Source organism: Schistocerca serialis, chromosome 6, assembly GCF_023864345.2.
Source record: "Schistocerca serialis cubense isolate TAMUIC-IGC-003099 chromosome 6, iqSchSeri2.2, whole genome shotgun sequence".
Lineage (NCBI taxonomy): Eukaryota > Metazoa > Arthropoda > Insecta > Orthoptera > Acrididae > Schistocerca > Schistocerca serialis.
This window is the reverse complement of record NC_064643.1, coordinates 307,962,889-307,983,569: the sequence shown is the minus strand read 5'-3', so window position 1 is coordinate 307,983,569 and position 20,681 is coordinate 307,962,889. Positions and strand designations below refer to the sequence as shown.

The 20,681-nt window shown below is 43.5% G+C and overlaps 1 protein-coding gene across 2 annotated transcripts in view; it reads right to left on the bottom strand.

Annotated features, from left to right (window-relative positions):
- LOC126484050 (allergen Tha p 1-like) overlaps nucleotides 1-20,311 on the bottom strand; it is a 105,597-nt gene extending 85,286 nt beyond the window's left edge. The window contains exons 1-2 of one of the 2 annotated variants that reach the window (XM_050107394.1): nucleotides 20,060-20,309; nucleotides 15,918-16,224 (exon numbers count right to left, since the gene is read on the bottom strand). In XM_050107394.1, coding sequence (XP_049963351.1) covers nucleotides 16,034-16,224; nucleotides 20,060-20,246 — 378 coding nt within the window. In that variant the 5' untranslated portion in view covers nucleotides 20,247-20,309 and the 3' untranslated portion in view covers nucleotides 15,918-16,033. Of the gene's footprint in view, nucleotides 1-15,917; nucleotides 16,225-20,059 lie in introns of those variants that run through there. The other variant, XM_050107395.1, reaches the window with a different exon arrangement.
- Between the last annotated feature and the right edge of the window lie 370 nt (nucleotides 20,312-20,681).

The following is a 20,681-nucleotide window of genomic DNA, read 5'->3' as shown; positions in this document are numbered from 1 at the left end:
TTACTCTCCAGTTTCGTCCAAAATATCTCTCAGTTTTTGTCACGAGAATTTAATCTTCTTTACGGAGTTACCTTAAGGAATGTGAAAATTCCGTCTAATATTACCCTACCGTATGGAACTAACATGTCCAACACTATTTACAGTTTCCAAGTTCGTCAGTACATAGAACAATGTAAATGAACCCGTGTACTAACCTGACCTACACTATTTACAATTTCATACTCTATTTACATTTTCTACATGCTTAGTCTCCGACACCTTGAATCATCCTACAAATACCTTCAGGTGGGTCACGTGATGGGCCCCGAGTGATTTACCAAATTTTATCCCTTTAAATTTGACTGCATTCACATAGGCAAAGCGACACACTCACACAGGTCCATTGTATGCAGAGAAGAACTTATGGCAGATCCTTCTCTGAATAATTCGGCAACAGGTATACCTCCAGGAGAACCTTTTGACCACAGTGGAATTTCCTGGCTGTTGCTGCTTTGTCCATGTAACATCTAGTTCTCTCTTTCAGATTGTTGCCCAGTATTGTGCCTAAGCCTCAAATAAATATTAAGATCTCCAGGTAAACTCTTAAACTTTTGAACTGAAGACACCTGCCGAATTCAATAAAGGCAGTGTACTTAGTTCATTACGGTGCCAATTCTTTCCCCACAATTTTTGTAAGGAGTCAAGGACTAATCTGATACTGCCGTCTATTGTATCTACTAGTCAAGGTGGACTACTTTATGTGGATATGGCTTGCTTGAGTACGCCATCATGTATCATCGTGTGCTGCTCCAGAAAAGCCTTCCTCCTGTAAGCTAGTGGAATTGCTTACGGCGACACTCGGAAAGCTTCGTGAGATTTTATATTAAACCAGTACTGGAAGTACTTAATAGAGGCAGATTTTGGCAAGAATAACTAGGCACTGTGCTGCAATACCACCTCCATTTCCACCTTCTCTGTCTCTGTGATGCCAATAAGCCCAGCTAATATCATGACTATTCCATGATGAATTTCTAAGAGAGCCATCTTATCCCCACCTCTCGTATCTTTTCGCCCATTACACCTTGGATATTGGTCGAGTCAGTCTTTCTCCAATTTGTGACAGAATGAGGGAATCTGTCCCTTTGTAGCTTGCTCCTCAAATCGAATACTGACATCGCCCTTCTCCTCTAGCATGACTTGTCTGCATCCCATGTTCATTATTGCTTTCCTTTCATTTATGAAGTCCATTCTTATAATTTTCCCAGTGGTTAGATTAGATACCAGGAGAAGTTTGCCTCTAATCTATACCCATGGCACATAAATTCCTGTCTGGTTTGCCTACTGATCTCAGTACATTTTCCAAATATTGCAACACGCATTTTCGTTTTCTGATCCTTTATGTGGGCATGTTCATGTTTTTTGAGCATACGTTATAAAATTATTTGGAGGCAGCTGGCAGCTTACTGCTGCTATCTAAAATTTCCACCACTTTGATCTCACCCACTGACATTTGTGTGATTTAATTTGTATGAGTTAATATTTGTATGATTTAATGTTTCTGAAATGTCATCGTAGTCAACATTTTCAGATGACTGTTTCCCATTTCTGTTGCGGATTTGTCTACAGTCTTGCTTGCTTCACATTTTACTAAAACCTACGCTCCTTCTTTCTGGATTCGTGGGATGCACTTCCACGTTCTGTAGCACTGGTTGTGTCTCATTCTGCATAGGCTCTTTACTCTGAAAACGTGACCCATTATTTCGTTGACACCCCTTCCATTTCTGGCCATTTGTCGGTATGGTTTCAGAGTCGTGGAGTGTGCCCTATTCCCTTTAACTACCCAGTTGCCTGGCTTCTTAGAATTTCCCCATTTACTGTAACTTCGTAGATGTTGAAAATTTGCCTCACGCTGTCGTCTTTCGTTACGTAATTTCCCATTCAATCACTCTACTTTGTTCTATCATCTCGCACGGACACGTGATTTTCCCGTCGTGTAACATCTACCTGGTGATGTGCTCCGTTCATGTCCATGATGCGCGTGCCACATTTCGTAATGCAATTCAAGTGTTGTAAGACTGCGATTCCCGGTTCGACCTAATTTCTGGTAACGGTACAGTATCCTGTCGGCAGAGCGAAATCGGACATGCACTCGCTGAATTAGGTCCTGGCAATTGTTGGGATTCTGTATGTCGAACATTGCTATCGTCACATACCACTAGTGTGTTATGTACTCCGTCTTGCACACCCCTACACTTTCTCGTGGTCATTCTACTTGCTTCTGTATTCTTGACACTAAGTCCGCGCGTGTCCATTTGCTCTACATCTGACCCCTATTCCACAGAGGACTCATTTCTCCAAAATAGCTGCAGGAGGCTCTGTCCTAAGCCTTTCTCTATGTCCTTGTATTTCCAGTCTTGGGCTCCAGCCATCAGGTGGTCTGAAATCTTTCTCTCCTTCCAGTTGCTTTATTTGGTTCTGAATTTTATTTAGCACCATTTCCCAGCTTCGACTGTACTCCGAGATTCCTCACGTGCCTCATGTGAAATTCGCTTAGCAGTCCTTGCGATGATTTTCGCATCCTTCGCCTGTTTCCTCGCTTCTAAGATTTCCCGGTTTAACTCAATATGGAGTACCATCATTTGTTTTTACGTCTGCAAAATTTTATTTCCCGATTCTTGTCACAAGTCCTTCACCTGTTTCTGTGTTTTTGTCTGTTTTTCTTCAATTTGTGCTTGTAAATGTTTAGCATTTGCTAGTTCGTCTTTCTTCAGTCCTTCTAATTAATCGAGAATGCACAATATTTCACCTGTCATCCTCCTAACGGGAGGTTTCTCTGCTTCCATATTAAATGATTTGCGAGAGGCTCTCCTTTGGTGATCTTGCCTGCTCCCGATTAAATGTTTCGTGCCAGTGTCTTTCTATCGGACTACCACCTTCTGATGTACACAAGGGTGGCCCGCTATAATTTCTCCTAGGTACTTTCAGACTACCTGGTAGTTCCAGATTCTCACTGCTGCCTCGATGTGTCTAGTTGTTTCTTCTTCGGCACCTGAGCGGCATGGCACTGCTTTACAGTAACCAGTATAGTCTGCATATTGCAACTCGTTCTCTGGAACTGGCTGTCCAGCCAGAATAATGTTGACCACATCATTCAAAATATTTTTTTGTTCGTTACTTTTCTTGCGCTAAGTTTTTGTTGCTGTTTTCCAACTTATTCTGTTGACTAGCGTTACGCGCTTTACCTCGTGTGAGCATCGACACAACTTCCTCACATACACACTGATAATGAAAATAATCACAAATCTTATAAAGTACTGCAGACTATCTGGACTTTAAATGTGGTTGACAGTACCTGTTTGTTACCGACACTTGACAGCACTCAAACTTTCTTTCTTCTTGAGCTACAGGGAATTCAGTGGTAATAAAACAATAAGCTAATAGCCAACACAAACAAAAACACAAACAATGTAGGAAAAAATCATTCTGAAACTAGAAGGTAAGATGAACACACCGTAGAACATATATAATTAATTCTACCACGCGAATTTACAGTACACGAATTGCAACTTTAATCAAGCTAGGAGTAAATCCAGACAATTGGAATACAATTTCAACACTGAGATAGTGGCCACTCTTCTTACACACTCAGACAATAACAATTATCGCTGAAATGATAAGTTCCCAACTACTTACAAAAGGTCTGAATTTTTTAACTATCCTGGACCAGGATCGACACTATTAATGTAAACCCTGTGGTGGTTTGTAACGTATAGTTTGTGTGTGTGTGTGTGTGTGTGTTTGTGTTTGTGTTTGTGTGTGTGTGTGTGTGTGTGTGTGTGTGTGTGTGTGTGTGTGTGTGTTTGTGTATGTGTGTATGTGTGGCTGGCTAATGTTGTCACCGCATAGGAGTTGTACAAATGATTAAGATGATCCTGCGATTCACAGTCTACACCTGGGGATTTCCATAAAACGAAGTATCGTGTTACGGTTTTACTTCACTTCAGTTTAACGTATCACACCAGTGATTCCTAACGGGATTCTACTAGAATGGACCACAACGTGAGTAACGTAAATTATTTAACCTTAAAAAACACAAGGAGTGCAAAAAAATTTATAGGTATGAAGTACATATTCCTTAGACCGCGTCCTCAGTTATTAGACGGACACTGAGTTGGCGTTGTGGAACAGAAGACCTTTACCCTGACTGTCACTTTAAGAAAATACTCCATGGAGAAGTGAATGGAACTCAATACATTTCTTGTGAGTATTTTGCTATCGGCTGAACGGGAGTGGGCGTATCACTTATTGTGGTACGGACGGCACTTATACTGCACGGGTGATCGGCTCGCTGGAGGTGTTGGGCACTGTGCAGATGACGTACGTAGCAAACCAACATCTCGCCTACACAGTGGACGTACTATGCTGTCCGGAAACTCCTCGAGCTGAAACTATCTCAATAGAGGACAGAAAACATGTCAAGATTTCTGTTTGATCACTAACCAGGAACAGAAATTCGATTCAAATATTCTGTCTTAAAGAAGCACTGCAGAGTGTGTTAGATTCCACAGAGAGCTTACAGAGCTTACAAAATACTGGTTGGAGTGATTATTTCATCAACTGACTCGTGTGTGCATATATGAAATGTCACGCTACTTCCTTCAAGTCGAATGGCTGATAAACCCGCGCAAGGATCTGAAAACCGCATCTAAAGGAAAGAATTTCACACTGTGACATTCAATTTAAGGTCCAGCATTTCGCACAAATTACTCCTGCTCCTAACTATTTGTAATACCACATCTGACTTACATGAATTTAATTTGGTGCTCCTTAATAGTGCCTCTGACTTGCGTCACTTGAAATTGGTACTTCCCTCAAACGGAACTCTTGACATACTAATTCCAGGAAAGAATGGCGCTATTACTTGAAACGAGATGTTACGTTCAAAGAATACCACTTATTCTCAACAGATAAAGATTGGAATCTCACTACAACTTGCTGATCACATTAAATGTTAACCACAAGCTCCATTAGAACATCAATAACGAATTTAATTGAGTTAATTGATGTGTGTTTGTATAGGGATAAGGAGGATATAGAAACCAACAGGTTTACCACTTATCGTTCAAGAGACAAGTGGCAAAGTCAGGACATGCGGGGACCAAGCAGCAATCGGTATTGTAATTGTCAACTGTCGAAGCTGCGTTGGTAAAGTACCGGAACTTCAAGCGCTGATAGAAAGCACCGAAGCTGAAATCGTTATAGGTACAGAAAGCTGGCTTAAGCCAGAGATAAATTCTGCCGAAATTTTTACAAAGGTACAGACGGTGTTTAGAAAGGATAGATTGCATGCAACCGGTGGTGGAGTGTTCGTCGCTGTTAGTAGTAGTTTATCCTGTAGTGAAGTAGAAGTGGATAGTTCCTGTGAATTATTATGGGTGGAGGTTACACTAAACAACCGAACTAGGTTAATAATTGGCTCCTTTTACCGACCTCCCGACTCAGCAGCATTAGTGGCAGAACAACTGAGAGAAAATTTGGAATACATTTCACATAAATTTTCTCAGCATGTTATAGTCTTAGGTGGAGATTTCAATTTACCAGATATAGACTGGGACACTCAGATGTTTAGGACGGGTGGTAGGGACAGAGCATCGAGTGACATTATACTGAGTGCACTATCCGAAAATTACCTCGAGCAATTAAACAGAGAACCGACTCGTGGAGATAACATCTTGGACCTACTGATAACAAACAGACCCGAACTTTTCGACTCTGTATGTACAGAACAGGGAATCAGTGATCATAAGGCCGTTGCAGCATCCCTGAATATGGAAGTTAATAGGAATATAAAAAAGGGAGGAAGGTTTATCTGTTTAGCAAGAGTAATAGAAGGCAGATTTCAGACTACCTAACAGATCAAAACGAAAATTTCTTTTCCGACACTGACAATGTTGAGTGTTTATGGAAAAAGTTCAAGGCAATCGTAAAATGCGTTTTAGACAGGTACGTGCCGAGTAAAACTGTGAGGGACGGGAAAAACCCACCGTGGTACAACAACAAAGTTAGGAAACTACTGCGAAAGCAAAGAGAGCTCCACTCCAAGTTTAAACGCAGCCAAAACCTCTCAGACAAACAGAAGCTAAACGATGTCAAAGTTAGGGTAAGGAGGGCTATGCGTGAAGCGTTCATTGAATTCGAAAGTAAAATTCTATGTACCGACTTGACAGAAAATCCTAGGAAGTTCTGGTCTTACGTTAAATCAGTAAGTGGCTCGAAACAGCATATCCAGACACTACGGGATGATGATGGCATTGAAACAGAGGATGACACGCGTAAAGCTGAAATACTAAACACCTTTTTCCAAAGCTGTTTCACAGAGGAAGACCGCACTGCAGTTCCTTCTCTAAATCCTCGCACAAACGAAAAAATGGCTGACATCGAAATAAGTGTCCAAGGAATAGAAAAGCAACTGGAATCACTCAATAGAGGAAAGTCCACTGGACCTGACGGGATACCAATTCGATTCTACACAGAGTACGCGAAAGAACTTGCCCCCCTTCTAACAGCCGTGTACCGCAAGTCTCTAGAGGAACGGAGGGTTCCAAATGATTGGAAAAGAGCACAGATAGTCCCAGTCTTCAAGAAGGGTCGTCGAGCAGATGCGCAAAACTATAGACCTATATCTCTTACGTCGATCTCTTGTAGAATTTTAGAACATGTTTTTTGCTCGCGTATCATGTCATTTCTGGAAACCCAGAATCTACTATGTAGGAATCAACATGGATTCCGGAAACAGCGATCGTGTGAGACCCAACTCGCCTTATTTGTTCATGAGACCCAGAAAATATTAGATACAGGCTCCCAGGTAGATGCTATTTTTCTTGACTTCCGGAAGGCGTTCGATACAGTTCCGCACTGTCGCCTGATAAACAAAGTAAGAGCCTACGGAATATCATACCAGCTGTGTGGCTGGATTGAAGAGTTTTTAGCAAACAGAACACAGCATGTTGTTATCAATGGAGAGACGTCTACAGACGTTAAAGTAACCTCTGGCGTGCCACAGGGGAGTGTTATGGGACCATTGCTTTTCACAATATATATAAATGACTTAGTAGATAGTGTCGGAAGTTCCATGCGGCTTTTCGCGGATGATGCTGTAGTATACAGAGAAGTTGCTTCATTAGAAAATTGTAGCGAAATACAGGAAGATCTGCAGCGGATAGGCACTTGGTGCAGGGAGTGGCAACTGACCCTTAACATAGACAAATGTAATGTATTGCGAATACATAGAAATAAGGATCCTTTATTGTATGATTATATGATAGCGGAACAAACACTGGTAGCAGTTACTTCTGTAAAATATCTGGGAGTATGCGTACGGAACGATTTGAAGTGGAATGATCATATAAAATTAATTGTTGGTAAGGAGGGTACCAGGTTGAGATTCATTGGGAGAGTGCTTAGAAAATGTAGTCCATCAACAAAGGAGGTGGCTTACAAAACACTCGTTCGACCTATACTTGAGTATTGCTCATCAGTGTGGGATCCGTACCAGGTCGGGTTGACGGAGGAGATAGAAAAGATCCAAAGAAGAGCGGCGCGTTTCGTCACCGGGTTATTTGGTAACCGTGATAGCGTTACGGAGATGTTTAATAAAGTCAAGTGGCAGACTCTGCAAGAGAGGCGCTCTGCATCGCGGTGTAGCTTGCTGTCCAGGTTTCGAGAGGGTGCGTTTCTGGATGAGGTATCGAATATATTGATCCCCCTACTTATACCTCCCGAGGAGATCACGAATGTAAAATTAGAGAGATTAGAGCGCGTACGGAGGCTTTCAGACAGTCGTTCTTCCCGCGAACCATACGCGACTGGAACAGGAAAGGGAGGTAATGACAGTGGCACGTAAAGTGCCCTCCGCCACACACCCTTGGGTGGCTTGCGGAGTATCAATGTAGATGTAGACGTAGATGTAGATGTAGACTGTACTGCGGCGTCATGGCCGTGACGACGACTGTCCCTGATCGGCGTGCGTTCTGCATATCGGGTCTGTGCTAAACCTACTCTACGCTGTAATAATTTTCCGAAAAATCCTATCCCAGTTTAAGTTAAAGGGACGATGGCATGCGTCAAGAGCAATAGCAAAGGGGAAGGGTGTTAGGATTCAGGGTGAAACGATATCAGCGATAAGATTAGCTATTCTCGCTGAAAGTGAAGAGGAGTTACGGGGTTAAAGGGACGATGGCATGCGTCAAGAGCAATAGCAAAGGGGAAGGGTGTTAGGATTCAGGGTGAAACGATATCAGCGATAAGATTAGCTATTCTCGCTGAAAGTGAAGAGGAGTTACGGGGTTAAAGGGACGATGGCATGCGTCAAGAGCAATAGCAAAGGGGAAGGGTGTTAGGATTCAGGGTGAAACGATATCAGCGATAAGATTAGCTATTCTCGCTGAAAGTGAAGAGGAGTTACGGGGTTAAAGGGACGATGGCATGCGTCAAGAGCAATAGCAAAGGGGAAGGGTGTTAGGATTCAGGGTGAAACGATATCAGCGATAAGATTAGCTATTCTCGCTGAAAGTGAAGAGGAGTTACGGGGTTAAAGGGACGATGGCATGCGTCAAGAGCAATAGCAAAGGGGAAGGGTGTTAGGATTCAGGGTGAAACGATATCAGCGATAAGATTAGCTATTCTCGCTGAAAGTGAAGAGGAGTTACGGGGTTAAAGGGACGATGGCATGCGTCAAGAGCAATAGCAAAGGGGAAGGGTGTTAGGATTCAGGGTGAAACGATATCAGCGATAAGATTAGCTATTCTCGCTGAAAGTGAAGAGGAGTTACGGGGTTAAAGGGACGAGGGCATGCGTCAAGAGCAATAGCAAAGGGGGTGTTAGGATTCAGGGTGAAACGATATCAGCGATAAGATTAGCTATTCTCGCTGAAAGTGAAGAGGAGTTACGGGGTTAAAGGGACGATGGCATGCGTCAAGAGCAATAGCAAAGGGGAAGGGTGTTAGGATTCAGGGTGAAACGATATCAGCGATAAGATTAGCTATTCTCGCTGAAAGTGAAGAGGAGTTACGGGGTTAAAGGGAAGATGGCATGCGTCAAGAGCAATAGCAAAGGGGAAGGGTGTTAGGATTCAGGGTGAAACGATATCAGCGACAAGATTAGCTATTCTCGCTGAAAGTGAAGAGGAGTTACGGGGTTCAGTGAAACGACCAGCGTAGTTAGAATAGAATACAGGTAGAGAGAAACGGGAAGAAAGAAGAAAGTAATGAGAAGTAGCAAAAATAAGAGTAGCAAGAAATTTATATCGAAATTGGTGGTCTCGAAATAGACTAACTTATAAAAGCGCTGCTTTTGAAGCGCGATAACCCATGACGGACGAAGATAGCTGGACATACAAAAGGCCGCAAGCACAGGCAAAGATGACATTCCTGGTCAAGATAAGTCTAGTATCAAATATAGGCCTTAATTTGAAGGAGCAATTGTTAAGAAAGGACATTTGCAGCACAGCATTATATGGTAGTATATTATGAACAGCGGGGTAACCAGAGCAGAACAGAATCGAAGTGTTTGGGATGTGGTGGTACAGAAGAATGTCGGAACTCAAACGGACTGATAAGACGAGGAATGAGAATGTTGTCCGCAGAACCGGTGAAGAAAGGAACACACGGAAAACACCGACATGAAGAAAGAACAGGATGATAAGACATGTATTACAGCATCAGCGAATAACTTGCGAGAGCTGTGGCCGATAAAAACTAGGTCAAGACAGAGATTGGAACAATACAGAAGATATCTGAGGACGTAGGCTCCAAGTAATACTTTGACATGAAGAGGTTAGCGCACGAGAATTAGTGGCTGGCCGCTTCAGAACAGGTAGTAGAGTGACGACTGAAAAGAAATATAAAACCGCTGGTAACAACACTAAGTATGAATAACATTAACGCATTGTGGTGGCCATTCTACTGTTAGAGAATTTCAACTCTAATCAATTACATATCAGCCGATGGAGTGTACGTTTGAAACGGTACATTGACATCCGACCAGGTCTTCTGGATACTTCGTTCTTTTGTCAGGTAATGTATTTAAGGTTTTTCCACTAACACTATGTATGTTTGTTCTATATCTAGTCCTAAACCACTGTATCGATCTCGGCCAAATTTGGTACTGATATCGCTGAGTGGAAAGAACCACTATGGGGGTACGCACGAGTTACCTCTCACTGATACGGGGCTGAAAAAGTAGCGCAGTGCACGACCCGCAAATAGCCAAACTATATTCATCCAGTATTTGAGAATGAAAGAACTTACTGACTTAAGATGAACTTTGCGCATAATTTCAAACCTGTACGTGTTATTCTCACTGCTACCTTCAGAAAACGACGAAGGGAAAAAAGTTCATTGCTTACTATATTTTAAGTGTTCCTGCTGTAGCACTACCGCATCAGGGAACACCTTTTAATTTAATTCTGTTTACTACTCTCTTTACAACACATTTTACAGATAGTATTCACATATGTCACTGAATGTTCATTAACAATGAGATGGATGAAAACGAAACTGCAGGTGATATTCGATAGAGATACAGGTCAACTAAGAGTAAAAATATGTGTAGAATGTGTTAAGTATATGAGAAACACACTGAGGTGCCAAGTCATGAAATACCTCCAATTATTGTGTCGGACCTCCTTTTGCCCAGCGTAGTGCAATAACTAGAGTGCGATGGATTCTACAAGTCGTTGGAAGTTACCTTCAGACATGATGAGCCATCCTGCCTTTATAGCCGTACATAATTGTGAAAGAGTTGCTGGTGCAGGATTTTGTGCGCAAAATGACCTCATCATTACGCCTCATAAATGTTCTATGGGATTCATGCCAGGCGATCTGGATGGCCATATCACTCGTTCGAAATGTCCAAAATGTTCTTCAAACCAATTGTTTGAACAATTCTGGCCCGGTGACATGATGCCTGAGAGTATGAAGTCCATAAATGGCTGCAGATGTTTCCGAGGTCAATGATAGGTTCATCTGGACCAGAGGACCCAGCCCATTCCGTGTAAACACAACCCCCTTAATTATGGATCCTCCACCAGCTTGCACAGTGCCCTGTTGACAACTTGGCTTCGTGGAGTCTACGTCACACTCGAACCCTGTCATCATCTGAAATCGGGACCCCTATGACCAAGCCAGCTGTTAACAGGCTTTTCTGTTAGAAAGGTCACCCGTGTCGACCATCTGCTGCCATAGCCATTAACGCCAAATTGCATCCCATCCCTCCTTCCTCCTCCACTGTCCAAACCAGTATGCCTGTAGTACGTCCTACATAGATTTCTGCAGTTATTTTAAGCATCTTTGTTAGTCTATTAGCATTGACAAGTCTGTGCAAACGACGTTGCTCTCGGTCGTTAAGTGAACTACCATTCTCCATTAAAAGTCTGTTAATTCAAGTCGTGCTACCACAGTCACATCAGAAACCTTATCACACAAACCACATGGGTACAAATGACAACTCCGCCATACACTTTCATTTTGGACCTTGTGTACTTGATACTCCCGTCATCTGTAATCTTGCTATCGCCTTCCCATGACTCTTGTCACCTCAGTGTGTATGTGGCATCCGTGTGTGTGGGGAAAGTCACAGGCAAAAATGTCCTCCAAAAACCCTGGATCGCTTTCAACCACATTTGCTACACATTTACTATCGGGAAAGAAATACTGTGGCGATATGGATGAGCAAACTCCAATTAGAAATGGGGGTGACAAAGTGAAGAGGGAAGTGGGGAGGAAGATATGGACTTACAAAGAGGGGAAAGGGGAACCTGAGCAGAGAAAGTTGGAGGGGAGGAAGTGTACAGTGAAAGGGGGACGAGGATGTGGGTGGGGTCGAGAGGAGAAGTCAGGAGATGGACAGAGAGAGGTGATAGGAGAAGATGGACAGAGAGAGGGGAGACGTGGTGGACAGCGAGATGGGCGAGGAGAAGGTGTATAGGGAAAGGAGGGAGGAGTAGATAACAAAGGAACAGAGGCTGTGGACAGAAAGAGAGAAGGAGGGACGAGGACTCAGAGTGAGGATTAGATAGAGAGCGAGGAGGAGACAGAGTTGGAAGAGGCTATGGACGAGGGGGGAGGAGCAGATGGACAGAGACAGAAGGGGGCAGGGAAAGGATTGGCAGAAGAAGATGGAAAATGAGTAGGGGTGGATGAAGTGGACAGAGACGTAGGGGGAGGGGAATAGGTACTAATACAAGATAATAATAAATACATACCACGGAAATACCTGATACTCATCCTTGTGTATACAAACTCATGTTCAGAAAGAAAACAGAACACCTTGAGCGACTAGAAATAGGACGTTCATATTCAAAGGACACGTAAACTCTTATGTTCTGCAGAAATGATTAGCATTTCAGCCACCTTATTTCTGCATGTATCTTGTCGCCTAGTAGGCACAATGTCTGCCATGGGCCCTGATAGCGTACTCCATGCGTGATGGCATCGATGTGTATAAGGCGCTAATGGTGTCCTGTAGTATAGTCACCCATGCTGAATTCACCCGGTTCGAAAGTACAGATGAACTGGTTGGCATTGGGTCAAAGTGCTGTACGCATCTCTTCACCATATCCCACACATTTTCGATTGACGACAAGTCTGGTGATCTGGCGGGCCAGGGAAAAAGGCTGACATCCTGTGACACCAAAATGGCACATCTTCATGCAGCAGCATGTCGTCATGCATTGTCTTGCAGAAAAATGGCATTTGGGGTGTTGCGAAGAAAGAGTATTGCTACTGATCACAGGATGTCATTAACTTAGGTCACACTGACCACAGTGCTCTGGACACGCAATAACTGTGATTTGTAGTTTTACCCAGTAGCACCCCACACCATATGGTCTTGAGTTGGTGCTTTATGTGTTGTGCGAATGCAGTCACTGTGATGCCGCTCTCCCTGGCTGCGGCGAACCATACTGCGGCCATCATTGTCAGACAAACAGAACCTAGATTCGTCCGAAAACACCATGATGCCATTCCTGTCCTTAGTGACGTGGTTTCATACGCACTGCCATCTAGCATTTTCTGCACATCCGTCAAAGGAAGGTGGAGAAGTGGATGACACGCACGTAACGCGTCCCGTAATAAACGGCGACGAAATGTCATCGCTGATAGTAAAGGATGTGTTCCACCCTTGTACCAGAGCCGAGGAGCCAGCAGATCTGTCCTGCAGTGACATTCGGATGGAGTGTTTTATCTTCTGGGGGGGGGGGGGGGGGAAGGGGGTGCAAGGGGGGAAGAGCGGGGTGGTCTGGATGGTGCGACATGACCTGTCTCGTCGTGCGCCGTGTTCTACGGCCTTCCGTGAACCATTCTACACTCTTCCGAACCACTTCATCCCACACGAGCAGCAATTTTCCGGATGGATGCATCACATTCTCTGATGCCAATAATGCGCCCTCTTTCAAACTCACTGATTCGACGGTACGTTCACACGTCTATGAGGTATCCTGTATGTCTGCTCAAGCAACACTAATGCATTACCTTCGGTTTATAGCGACAACGAGAGCCGCAGGCACATTTTAGCTGTAGGTGGTGTTGCTCCGTGATACAGATGTTGACCTTGAGCCAGCGGGCCGACATAGTTCAAATGATAATCATTTCTGAAAAACATACTAATGTACATGGCCAGCGAATGTTTCGAGTTATTCAAGGTGTTATACACTGAAGCGCCAAAGAAACTAGTATAGACATGCGTGTTCAGATATAGAAATATGTAAACGTCTATAAAAGACAACAAGTGTCAGGAGCAGCTGTTAGATCGGTTACTGGTGCTACAATGGCGGTTTATCAAGATTTAAGTGAGTTTGAATTTGGTGTTACAGTCGGCTCAAAAGTGGACATAGCATCTCCGAGGTAGCGATGAAGCGGGGATTTTCCAGTACGACCATTTCACCGTGAATATCAGGAATCAGGTAAAATATTAAATCTCCGTTATCGCTGCGGCGGGAAGAAGACAATGCAAGAACGGGACCAAGGACGACTGAAAAGAATCGCTTAACGTGACGTAAGTGCAGCCCTTCCGCGTATTTCTGAAAATTTTAATGCTGCGCCATCAAAAGTGTAAGCGTGCGAACCATTCAACGTAACATCATCGATATGGGCTTTTGGAGTCGAACCCTCACTCGTGTACCCTTGATGACTGCAGGACACATAGCTTTACGCCTTGCCTGGGCCCATCAACACCGATGTTGATGGCTGGAAATTTGTGACCGAGCCAAATATATCACGAAATAAGCATCAAACGAAAAAACTACAAAGAACGAAACTCGTCTAGCTTGAAGGGGAGACCAGATAGCGCTATGGTTGGCCCGCTAGATGGCGCTGTCATAGGTCAAACGGATATCAATTGCGTTTTTTTTAATAGGAACCCCATTTTATTACATATTCGTGTAGTACGTATTTAGAAATATGAATGTCTTAGTTGGACCACTTTTTTCGCTTTGTCACAAATGTATAAGTACGTGGTATCACGTAATATTCCGCCAGTGCGGACAGTATTTGCTTCGTGATACATTACCCGTGTTAAAATGGATCGTTTACCAATTGCGGGAAAGGTCGACATCGTGTTGATGTATGGCTATTGTGATCAAAATGCCCAACGGGCGTGTGCTATGTATGCTACTCGGTATCCTGGACTACATCATCCAAGTGTCCGGATAGTTACATTATTTAAGGAAACAGGAAGTGTTCAGCCACATGTGAAACGTCAACCACGACCTGCAACAAAAGATGATGCCCAAGTAGGTGTTTTAGCTGCTGTCGCGGCTAATCCGCACATCAGTAGCAGACAAATTGCGCGAGAATCGGGAATCTCAAAAACGTCGGTGTTGATAATTCTACATGAACATCGACTGCACCCGTACCATATTTCTGTGCACCATAAATTGCATGGCGACGACTTTGAACGTTGTGTACAGTTCTGCCACTAGGCACAAGAGAAATTACGGGAGGATGACAGATTTTTTGTGCGCGTTCTATTTAGCGACGATGTGTCATTCAGCAACAGCGTTAACGTAAACCGGCATAATATGCACTATTAGCCGGCCGGTGTGGCCGAGCGGTTCTAGGCGCTTCAGTCTGGAACCGCGCGACTGCTACGCTCGCAGGTTCGAATCCTGCCTCGGGCATGGGTGTTTGTGATGTCCTTAGGTTAGTTAGGTTTAAGTAGTTATAAGTTCTAGGGGACTGATGACCTCAGATGTTTTAAGTCCCATAGTGCTCAGAGCCATTTAAACCATTTTTTATGCACTATTGGGCAACGGAAAATCCACGATGGCTGTGACAAATGGAACATCAGCGACCTTGGCGGGTTAATATAGAGATCGTTTTTAATTTTTTTTATAGTTATTTACACTCATTGTCGTAGTAAATGATTAAGCGATAAAGTTATTTCTCCTTAGACAATGCTTCACTTACATTGCTGATCACTTTACCAAAAATTTCCCAAAGCACAAAGCAGCTTCATGATGACCCTGGATACTCAGGTTCTGTTTATTGAGGAGAAATTTATAATTCCAGAAGTTGGCTGCAATTTTGTATAGCTTTTTAAACATTAATGTTTGAATTCTTTGTTTGTATTTAGATATGAAATCTGAAGAATCTGTACCGTCGACAACTACGACTTTTAAGTTACTTCAACGATAACTCATCATATACACTAAGCATGAATCGATCCAAGTCTTTTCATTTTTGGAGCTCTAGCTGCTACATTGCTACAATTCATTGCTCTTCAGCCGCTGTGCGTAAAGTGGGGTACACTATTTTAATTTAAAACGTTTGAGTGAACGAAATACTATGTTTCTTAATTTATTAAAATCGAGTAGCACTTGTGTTTAGAGACGCATTCATTTATCTGAGACTGGTTAATTAAAGAACACAAAACAAAGCCTCTTTTGGCTAACGTGTTTTATTTAAAACCATTAGGCGGGTTTATCCGCATAACAACAATTTACATAATTTAAATGTTTTGGAGCTATCACAGTACAGCCCGAAAGGTGCCCTGGAGTCTAGGCGGAGACCTTCTTCAGCTCCTCGCCGTACTTCTGCCTGTAGGTGCCGGTGGGGTCGTACTTGTTCTCCAGCGGCGTCCACAGGTCGGGCTTCTCCTTGATGAGGAACCTGATCACCTTCTCGGCGCCAGCCTTCTGCTTCTCGTTGCACTTGGCACAGTCGTTGGTCAGCGCATCAGGAATAGCGGCTGTGAACAGACAATGATTGGAGTTAGACCAGATTAGTCAGTGCACTTTACAAATATGGGTTAACGAAGTCGTTCGAAACGAAAGAAAAGCTCCGACTAGTGGAGGATGAGGATGGAAACAACCATGTCCTTATCAAATGAAACATTGCGTTTGCATTAATATACTTGGGAAACCACGTCAGAACTATGTATTCATTACTGCACGGGGAATTGAACATTTCTTGTAACGAATGCACCTCTAGTGCCTTAACCATTGCATCACCGATCTCGGTTATTGACAACAAAGGAAGTCATAGACATAGTGTTAAGTTAAGCATTCAGATTAAGAGGGTAGACGACCAGAGAGAGCCAAAGGAGTGTGAGCTGTGGTAACACATCATTGTTTTGAAGAAATTATGCGATCAAGCTGGCAGTAGGTTTGGGAGAATCCCATTTAGGACTCCTTCGTAGCGGATTTCCACTACCGTCATTCGACTGAGTAAAGGTTTTGCACCTCAACAAATTTTTTTTTTTACATACGACTGCTTCCTAATAAATAAGCGAGCACTCAAAAATTCCACAGCGCAACAGCTGCCTACTGGTAATTTACACATGGAATCAATTGTGTGGCTCCTATTATTTCGATTGTAGCAGGACGGCATAGATGAAAAGTAGATCTTTTTCCCTTCTTCTTCCCACTATGGAAAATTTAGACTCATTCAGTAGTGGAGGTGTACGACGGTAAACGGAACTAGTTTGTGCAACATTTAGTGGAAATTATTAATGCTGTTAGAATGTACAGCAGAGAGAAACTTACACCGGGAAGAGCTCTAGACCGGAATTGCTTCAGCAACAGCTAACGATATGCGTTCCTTTTATGTTTGGCACCGTGAAGCGACGGCGAAGAAAGGATTCCCATACGTGTACGGTCACATTTATAAACGGTGTTTCACAACGGTAATTACAGGCTGCTGGGGGTTGCCGAGGGTACTTAAAGTTTGATAAATAAACCATATCCAGAAATGTAGTGTGGATCCGAAGTATCTGAAGATCGGAACGCGGTGCGCACCCAGGGGAGACAATGAGCTCTGCGTGTTTGCTCCATGGGATATCACGGCGTGGACAATGTTTCGAGTACTGCCGGGTTCTGTTCTACGTGATGAGTGAATTCCTCTTCAAAGTCTAGAGCGCAGCGCGTCGACGAAGCACCACAGTCAACCCTTCTGGTTCCGTGCGTACCAGTTTCTAGAAGCCGTTGTAGTTGGACGGAAATGGCACGTTATACCAAGTTACAACGGTGACTGCCGGCAGGTTGTGTACATACCGTGAACCGGGAGGTGTGAAAGTAATACGATCTTCAATCTTATTTTACGAGTATATCCAAATGGGACAATTCTGGACATTCGTTCCTTTTCAAAATTTTGTCTACTGAGTCCCTTCCACAAACACTAGAAGCCTGTAACAGGAAATGTTAAACAACCTATACAGACGGCAGGGAATCCTATATCAAATAGCAGCTTTTTTGACATGAATTACGTCTTAAAATAACTCTGGCTCAGAGTATCCTCTCTAAGAGACGATCGGCAGGCTTTGTGCAAGCACTAAAACAAGTCATAGTTTGGCTCCATTATGTAAGATATTCGAGATGTGTGAGGTAGCTACGTGACGTCCTATGGAGCAGTTTCTCTTCAGTCTATACTGGGGTCTTCACAGGTCATGTACTTCAAGTCACCACAAAGGAAAAGTACTACCGTGGACGTGTGAAAAACGGTTTTATTCTTTTTCATGGTAGCCCGACTGCGGTCTCTGCAGATGCTTGAACAGTTTGCAAACACGAGGCTCACAAGCCCTGCCCACACAAACACACATATAAGGTGTAAATCATTCATATCCGACCACTGGATCACCTACCTCCCTAATTTCACAGAAACTCTGCTCCACAGAATGGTGGACTAGTGCTCGTACAAGAAAAGATAGTGAGGTGAAATGGCGTAGCCACAGGCTAGGGGACTCTTTCCAGAAGAGCTAGTGCAGCGAAGTGTGTAGGAAAGTACTTGCAAAGTTTGAAAGGTAGGCGATAGGTACTAACAGAAAGCTGTGAGCGTATGTCGTGAATTCTGCTTGCATAGCTCAGGAGGTAGAAACGATGTCCACGAGAGGTGTCGTCCTTGGTTCAACGCTCCGCTCCACGCAAAGTTTTAATCTGCCAAGATATTTCTAAAGATGGTACACTCATCAGCAGAGTTCATTTCTTCTGGACCTTTGATATTTCTGTTACATTTGTTGCTTGCATGCTGCTTTTGTCTTAAAATCAGTACGGTGGACTTCCACATTTGCTGGTCAATAATGAGTGCAGTTCTGAAGCAAGGAAAAAAGATACTAGCAATTGTTTACATTTGATAGTATGGATGTATGCAGTACACAAAGATAAAAAAATGAAATTTCTACGAATGTCCAAGAGAAATAAATGAAATTAAATATTCAGAAGAATGCTTGTGTTTAAAGTTCTCTCGAAAAGTAGCACTCATAGAGTACAAGTTCACCCAAGCAAAGGTAGTGTCCAATTGAAATATTCCAAAAGGAAATATCCTGGCATTCCCTTGAAGTGAATAACGGAACCACCGACTACCCAATCTGACTGAAAAGTGTTTTCAATCTCACCTTTCTCGAATACGAATGTAAAATGTATACCTCCGTCGAGGTACTAATCACGCAGCATAGAAAGGAATGCTCATGGCTTTGAAACACGAGTCATTTTCTGATGCCACGTCTTCCAGTTAAAGCCTCAGTGCCTCATGTTCAATTGAACTGGAGTTGTAGTGGTCACATATCTGATGACTGATTTGTTGAATCTCTCCATGCTACTCTAAAGTAACCCTGTTAACCTCTATATTACCACAACCTTTTCCCTCCTCGACCTTTTCTGACCCCTTATGTACCTTCACTACCAAAGTAACGATTCCTTGAAGCATCATGATGTATCCTATCAGCCGATCCCTTCTTTCAGTCAATCTGTGTTACAAATTTCTTTTCCCCAATTCGATACAGTACCTTGTGACTACTTATCGGATCTAATCTTCAGCAGTCTCCTTTTCCGCAACATTTCAAAAGGTTCTATTCTCCTCTTGTGTGAACTGTCTTATCATCAACGTTTCGTTGCTCTTCAAAGAACTTCAGAAAAGACTTCCTAACGTTTAGATGTAAATTTTATGTTAACTAATTTCTGTCTTCAAAAATGCTTTTCTTGCTATTTCAAGCTAGTGGTTTTTAATCTCTCTACTCCAGGTGTCTCCACTTATTTTGCTGTCCAACTAACAAAAATCATCTACTTATCACATTCTTTTTGCATCGCCTGATTGAATTCAATCATAATCCGTTACTCTTGTGATTCGTTTGTTGATGTTCATTTTATAATCTCTTTTCAAGATATTACCCACTTTCTACTGCTCTCCCAAGCCCTGACAGAATTACAACAACATCGACGAAGCCCGAAGTTTCAATTTCTTCTCCCCGAACCTTAATTTCCTTTTGAATTATCTCCATGATTTCCTTCACAGCTTATTCATTTTTCGGGCTGAATGACACAGCGGATGGTCTAAAGCCCTGTCACACTCCCTTTCGACTACTGCTTCCCTTTCATGTCTCTCGACTATTATAACTGCTGTATGGTTTCTATATAAGTTGTAGATAACCTCGCCGTATCATATTCGGCAACCTTCATAATTTCAATGTGTCTTCAATATTATCCAAAGTATAGGAGGAACAGTTTACCAAAAATGCTACTAAAATATTTTCGGTAGTCAGAGAATTTGTGTGGTCGAGCAAAGGCCCAAAGGCCGTCGCCAGGCGTACTCACCCTTGAGCTCTTTGCCGTCAGCCGTGCAGGACGTGTCGGCGTCCGACAGCAGACACTCGTGGTACTTTTTGAGCAGGCGGTCGTTGTGCAGGATGTCGTCCAGGTCGATGTTGTCGTACTTGGTGGTGTAGGCGGCAACAGCAGCCACCAGGCACACCAGCGACAGGGCGAAGGCGCAGCACTTCATCGTTGTGGGTGGGAGGTGTTGCGGCGGGTCGCAGTGGAGAGTGAGTCGTCGTGCTCAGCCTCCGAGCGGCTCTTTATACCCGGCGCGCCACGGGTGACGTCACGCAGTTTGGCGAAGCGGCTGTTGCCCACCCAGGTGACCCTGTCTGCAGCGAGCACCTCGCCCTCCGCCATCAATCCTGCGACGTGCGAAGGGGGCCGTTCTTCGAAAGCTGTCACAACCGACAGCTTAATGCGGCCTCTTTTTGCTCGCCGTTCGATGCTTTCGCACTTGGTGCCAGGTCATTCGGTGCCTTCGCCTCTCTTATTCCTGTTCTTCTTTGCTGTCTCGTATTCGTCGAATGGTAGCGTTTGTTTTTCACATTAGCATCTCGCCCCTAGTCATAACGTAACCTAGCTTTGCCTATTGCCTGTAACACCTTGGCAATGACAGAAC